We start from the raw sequence: 6,536 nt of genomic DNA on the forward strand, positions 1-6,536 counted from the left end.
ATGGTATTTATTGTCAATTCCACGTGCGGTTACACTGCTTTTCATCTGTCAGCATTTATAACAAATTTATACAAAACAAAAATTAGTAAATAAAAACCAAGCAAACAAACATGTTGTATCTCGAGGACTATTTGGAGAGTAAGTGCAGTGTTTAAGAAAAGCAAACAATTGACAGCAATAATTAAACACTGTGTACGTTGTTTTTTCATTACAGTGATTGAGCATCTGCCACAGGAGCTGCGCGACCGTTTCACAGAAATGCGTGAATTGGATTTAGCGGTCCAAAGTAATTAGTAGAATTTACTGTTTAAGTTTGTGCTGTATTAATTTATGTGTATTCTAGACAACATGGACTCGCTGGACAAAAAGTCGCGTTTGTTCTTCCAGCAATGCAAACGCGGCGAACTGCAACACGAATCGATGGACACCGAGTTTCACGGTTTACGCGGCGAATACTTTAAGGTGATGGAGGACGCCGACGAGAAGGTGGCAATTGCCACACAAATCCACGAACTAGTCGAACGCTACCTGCGTCGCTTGGATAGCGAACTCTTCAAGTTCAAGTGCGAACTAGAGGCAGACAACAATGGCATCACAGAAATTCTCGAGAAGCGTTCTCTTGAGCTCGATGGCAATAATTCGACAGCGGCTACAGCATTGTTGCTGAGTATGAATCAGAAGGAGAATCGTTATTACAACACCAATAACAGCTGCTTGGCTGTCAACAACAATTCCGCTGGTCTCATCAACAGTGCTGGCAACAACAGCAACAACAATAATAGCGGCGGCCCCAACAGTAACAACAACAGTGGCAACAACAGTTTGCTCGTGAATAATGCCGGACTCAATAGCATGTCAAGTAACAGCAGTTCAGGTGGCCATCACCATGGTCACCATCAACGACATCGCAAGCTGGAGAAACGTCGCGAAACCATTTGCACGGTGCCCGTGCAAGAGAAGCGTGCGAATCTCAACCACTCACTGCCCGTTGCCGCCAACAATGCAAGCAACAACAGCAATCTGCTTAATCCCGTCATGGGCAATCATGTAAACAGCAGCAACAACAACAGCGGCGGCGGCAATCTGGCCACACATGTCAGCTTGCCTGTTGTTGGTAGCGGTGGCAACAATGCTGCCGCCGTCTCGGCAGCTGTTGCCGCTGTTGGGAACGTTGTGCGCCAACAGCAGTTGCCCACGCAGCTCGGCGCACACAATGTTTTGGGTAACAATGCCAACAATGTTGCGGCTGCTGCCGCAGCCGCTGCAGCAGCTGCTGCTGGGGTTGCGGTGGGCAATAATAGCAATGTTGGCGGCGTCACAGGTGCTGGCGGCGCTGCTGTTCCGGGCAGCAACATGGTCAGCTACAATCTGCAACAGTTGGGCGGCGGGGCAGCTGCCTCGAGTGCCATTGCAGCGGCGGCAAGCCAAGCGATTGTGGCCACCCAACAAATGCCGCAAGGCAGACGCACCGCGAGCCTGAAGGCAAGCTATGAGGCGATTCATGGCACTACGGTGGCAAATAACCCAGAGTTTTGGTCCGCGGCGGCGGCGCACAATAGCAGCATGCAGCCAGCGACTGGGGCGCTGGGCAATAATGCGCATTCGCAGCAACAGCAGCAGCATCATCACCACCAGCAGCAACAACAGCAGCAGCATCAACAACAGCAGCAGCATCAACAGCACCAGCATCATCATCATCACCAACATCATCAACACCATCAGGAGAAGAAGCACAAGAAGTGAGTTTATCCTTTTCCTATTCCCTACTTATTTGTTTGCTGTTATTTAACTAATGTTTTTTTTCGTTTTACAGAAAACTCAACAGCAGCATTTCGATGCCGGGAGGAATTGCGGTGCAATCGCTGGGCGGCTCTTCGTCGGGAAATTCCATTGCCTCCTCATCGTCCTCGATGAGCGTCGACTCTGTGGACATGTTGTCCTCAGCAGCCGCCGCAGCAGCTGCTGCCGCCGCCTCATCCTCATCGACAGCTGCGGCGTCTTTACAACACGCTAGTCTCACTGGTCATGGACTCGCACTGAATGCAGCAGGTAATCAATTGACCAACGCAGGCGGCAATCATGTGTCGGCTGCTGTGGCAGCCAATGTTGCAGCTGCTGCGCCCGTTGGCAATTTGCCCACAGTGAACAGCGTGGCAGGAACATCGGGCCTGGGAGGATTGCCCAACGCAGGCTTAGCACCGGGTGCCAATCTCACGATCAGCGAGAGCGGTTTGGTAGTGGAACAAACGAACGAGGGCGAATGGTCGTATGATCCGAATGAGCCGCGCTATTGCACCTGCAATCAGGTGTCCTATGGTGACATGGTTGCTTGCGACAACGATGCCTGTCCCTACGAATGGTTCCACTATCAGTGCGTCGGCATCACACAGCCGCCCAAGGGCAAATGGTATTGCCCCAAGTGCACAGCGTCGATGCGGCGTCGCGGCAATCGCAAAAACTGATGTCCAATGCGACCAGCGACATTTGATGGATGAGCAACAACAACGTTTTGGAGAATTCCCCCCGCTTAAAGATTATTCAGTAAATCATTAATGAAAAGCATTCATCGATCGATCGATGGTTTAACAAATACAGACACAACAAACAAAAAAATGAATACATATATTATGTATTTGCAATCATTAATAATTATGCAGAATAGTTTCTATTGCATTTGTCGCATGCGAGACAAGAGCTGCTTCTAATACTACTTTCATGTAAACTTGCTAACTGCTAATTAATCGTACATATAGAGTACATATATTATGTATTTTAAATAATAATAAATACAATCTAAATTAACCCACGTTTATATCATGCGATTTTCGATAACAGTACAACAACTTTTTGAGGCAAAATAATTATTTGTTAGTAGCCGGAGAGCATTGATATAAAAATAGTAAAAAGTACCGATAAAACACCTTGGTACTTTTCAATTTCTAATGTACCGAACGAGTTTTACCAGCCATGGCTTTCGGTACTTTTCGAGATTCCAACTGCGCTAACTCACCATTCTTTGCTTCACCTTCTTTCGTATGGGAAAACTGCCGTTACTCGGTTTTAATATCATTCGTTTATGCAAAATGCAGTTTTCTACGAAATTAAAAACATTGACAATATTACACTCGAATGATGAGAACATTATATTGAAAACGGTGTCTAAATATTTATAAAAACGACACTACACTTTTCACCCGCGCTTTGCAAGTTTTCTTGAAATGCAACTGAAGTGTAACCAGGTAAGGATTTTTTGAGTTTTACTTGTCCTTGTCATGGAGCTTACGGTCACACCCTTACACAGGTGTTTTTTTTAAAGCAAGCTCTATTTTATGAAAAGACTTAATAAATTGTTAAATATTCTTATTATTACATTTATTTAGTATTAAATATTAAAATAATAAAGCAATCCACCGATTTGTGGTTCATTTTTGTTATAATATATGCGAAGTCGACATTTTATATAAATAACACATTCATGTAAATAAAAGAAAAATATGTAGGGAAAATACTAATAATTATAAATATTCATAAAAATAAATATTCAAAGCAATTTGAATAAATGGCGGCCAAAAGCATATCGATATAAATAACATCAATACATTCGATATATGTGCAAGTGCATAAAGTGACGGTCACACTGCACACAATACGCTTTGTTCGCGTTCCGACAACACTGCACCAGCATAAAAAAAGTGTACTGCAAGCTGAGAGAAAGAAAACAAAACGGAAATAAATTAGCAGCAGTAAAAGCAGGAAAGGAGCCAACGCAGAAACAAAAAAGGGAAGAGTCTTTCATTACGCGCTCGCAAAGGTGACAAATAACGGCCTCAAAATTGGCAAAATACGCAAAAATAAGAAAATGAGCTACAATGAGAAAAGTGAGGCCATCACAAAAGAAGAATGGCTGCAGCGCTTGGAGCAGTTCCCCTTCAAGCAAGCGGACATGAATCGTTTGATCATGAATTATCTGGTGACAGGTGAGTGCTCTCACTCTCTCTTTCTCTCTACTTTTTGCTCATTCTTTGCCATTGTTAATATAAACATCCTCTCTCTCTCTCCCTCGCTCTCTCTGCTGCGTAGAAGGATTCAAGGAGGCGGCGGAAAAATTTCAACATGAAGCCGAATTGGAGCCCAGCGTTGAGCTGAGCAGCCTCGATGATCGCATCCTTATACGCGAAGCGGTGCAAGCCGGCCGCATTGAGGAGGCCACGCATCTAGTGAATCAACTACATCCCGATCTGTTGGGCAGCGAACTCTATTTGTTCTTTCACCTGCAGCAATTGCAATTGATTGAATTGATACGCGCCGGCAAAGTGGAGGAGGCGCTCGCGTTTGCCCAATCCAAGCTATCCGAATCGGGCGAGGAGATACGCTTCGAATTGGAACGCACGCTGGCACTATTGGCGTTCGAGAAGCCGCAGGAAAGTCCGTTTGCCGATCTGCTGGAGCAGTCCTATCGACAAAAGATTGCCAGCGAGTTGAATGCGGCGATATTGCGATGCGAGCACAGCGAGGATTCGACGCCCAAAATGATGTTTCTACTCAAGTTGATATTGTGGGCACAGTCGAAGCTCGACAAGCGATCAATCAGCTATCCCAGCATGAAGAATCTGGAGACGGCGCAAGTGGAGCCCAAATAAATGCAACGAAACAAAAGGAATGTATACTCGAGATCGAGATAGAGAAGGAGAGAGGGGCGGGCAATAGGGCGGGCGTCAAGAAGCGATTAAATACCAATTTCTATTTCTATTATACAAAACACATATATATATGATTATTATTATTACGATTATTATTATTAAATGTACGCATTAGGATCGAACTTATGTTTGCAATTTGAGGCGGAAACAAACAAAAAGTGGGCAGAATTTTCTGTGTTCCCGTCGCAATTCACATTCCCGTCCTCGATACTCCGCCATCCTCTTCTTCCTCTCACCAGCCAAACAACATATCCATCGCCTTGTTCACCAGCCCAGAACTCTTTTGCGGCACACTGCTCTTGGGCGATACCTCGTTCTCCAGCTGCGCCTGGTTGTACGCTTGCTGAGCCAATGGACGCACCTTTGGACGCGGCAACGTTGGTTCCTTCAGCCCCGGCGACTTCAGCTGATTGTTCTCCTTGTCTAGTACCGACTCGTCGGTGCAGCGAGTGACGCCCACCATCACATTGTTCGCAATGATGCGTAGATTGTAGTTGAGTGCCTTGTCGCTCTCGATGCGCGATGCAAAGCGCACATGCATCCAGTTACCACTCTGCGGCGCATGCACCACATCCACAATGGTACCGCACATGGTGAAATGCTGCAGTATCATTGAACTGGCGCCCGGCGAGAAGCCAAAGATGGTGACCCAAAAGTCGATGGCACGAGCGTGGTGGGACGTCGGTGATGTCAGTGGTGAAACGCTGCTGAGCGGCGAGCAGAGAGCACGCATGGAGGCATTAATGGCATTGGGCGCATACGAGTCATTCAATTGTGCTGTGGGCGGATGACAACTCTGGTTGAGGCTGTAGTTGGAGCTGTTCAGATGCGATGTCTGCAACAGGTTCAGGTGCGAACGTTGCGGTGTTGAGCCCAAGTTTTGTTCATTACGCAGCGAATCAAAGAGTCCTTGGGTAGGCGGACCAGCTTGATGGCTAGCTGTGTTACCGCCACCACCGCCGCCAGCGCCACTCATGTTAAGGCCAGCGGCGCCGCCCGTGAAAAGAGTGCGTGTCCCGAGTGTGGAGCGATTCAATTGATGCGGATTATTGTTATAGCCCAATTCTTGTGGCGTGTTTGCGTTACTGGGCGATGCTGTGAATGTACACGATATATATATATAGACTATATATGACTCCTTTCGAATGCTGCTTACCGAAGCTAACGTTGTAGCGTCCTCCACCCATCTTAGGCGACAGCGTGTTGTTGTGAGGCGTCATAGCTTGTGGATCGCCCATGAGAAATGGCGGCAAATATTGACTTTGATTGCTGCTGCCCGGACTGCTGATGGGACTACCAAGTGCCATGGGTTCCATTTTAATTGCGCTAGTTAATTTTACTATATCTGCGGAAGATCACACAAAACTACACAAACTTCTAGTGCTATACTCAAGCAAACGTTTTTTTACTGTATTTCAAAAATGATGCCTGCCTTGTTGCTTGCTCGATTTTGTTGTCTGCCAGCTGCGGCACAAGTGTTGCAAAGCATTTTTATCGATTGCAGCTCGATAGTTAGTATTTTTGTGTTGAGTGTTGAGTAGGTAGGTAATAGCGAAGGAACATTGTGCTTTGTTCGATAGTTAACCGTGACTAGTATTTTTAAAATAGTGTTGCGAATGGGCGGCAATTGCGCAGCAGCATTGTAATTTGTTTTTGGTAGTATATTTGTAATATATTAATTTTCAAAATTATTAAAAAAAATCTATAAAATTGTCAAGGTAGTGTGTGCATCTTATAATTTAAAGAAGTATCTATATTGTAAAAATAAAATTTGCGAGTTTTTCGAAAAATGCACAAAAGTGTAACCAGATGGCGTTACATTTTGGTATATTTGTT

The 6,536-nt window shown here is 45.5% G+C and overlaps 3 protein-coding genes across 4 annotated transcripts; 2 read left to right on the forward strand and 1 right to left on the reverse strand.

The window, feature by feature from the left end:
- Positions 1-14: 14 nt before the first annotated feature.
- Positions 15-2,810, forward strand: LOC133847836 (inhibitor of growth protein 3). 2 transcript variants are annotated; one of them, XM_062283090.1, is made up of 4 exons: positions 15-138; positions 215-286; positions 344-1,750; positions 1,824-1,947. In XM_062283090.1, the coding sequence occupies exons 1-3, from the start codon at positions 111-113 to the stop codon at positions 1,741-1,743; spliced, it is 1,500 nt and encodes a 499-aa protein (XP_062139074.1). In that variant the 5' UTR covers positions 15-110; the 3' UTR covers positions 1,744-1,750; positions 1,824-1,947. The 2 variants fall into 2 exon arrangements, with proteins under 2 accessions (XP_062139074.1, XP_062139073.1); XM_062283089.1 differs by having other exon boundaries at positions 17-138; positions 344-1,739; positions 1,814-2,810.
- An 838-nt stretch (positions 2,811-3,648) lies between these two features.
- On the forward strand, positions 3,649-4,759 carry LOC133848001 (glucose-induced degradation protein 8-B homolog). The gene is made up of 2 exons (XM_062283363.1): positions 3,649-3,977; positions 4,081-4,759. The coding sequence occupies exons 1-2, from the start codon at positions 3,860-3,862 to the stop codon at positions 4,638-4,640; spliced, it is 678 nt and encodes a 225-aa protein (XP_062139347.1). The 5' UTR covers positions 3,649-3,859; the 3' UTR covers positions 4,641-4,759.
- A 10-nt stretch (positions 4,760-4,769) lies between these two features.
- LOC133848000 (nucleoporin Nup35) lies at positions 4,770-6,163 on the reverse strand. The gene is made up of 2 exons (XM_062283362.1): positions 5,857-6,163; positions 4,770-5,795 (listed from the first exon to the last, which is right to left on the reverse strand). The coding sequence occupies exons 1-2, from the start codon at positions 6,014-6,016 to the stop codon at positions 4,933-4,935; spliced, it is 1,023 nt and encodes a 340-aa protein (XP_062139346.1). The 5' UTR covers positions 6,017-6,163; the 3' UTR covers positions 4,770-4,932.
- Positions 6,164-6,536: the final 373 nt, after the last annotated feature.

Source organism: Drosophila sulfurigaster, chromosome X (genome assembly GCF_023558435.1).
Source record: "Drosophila sulfurigaster albostrigata strain 15112-1811.04 chromosome X, ASM2355843v2, whole genome shotgun sequence".
NCBI lineage: Eukaryota > Metazoa > Arthropoda > Insecta > Diptera > Drosophilidae > Drosophila > Drosophila sulfurigaster.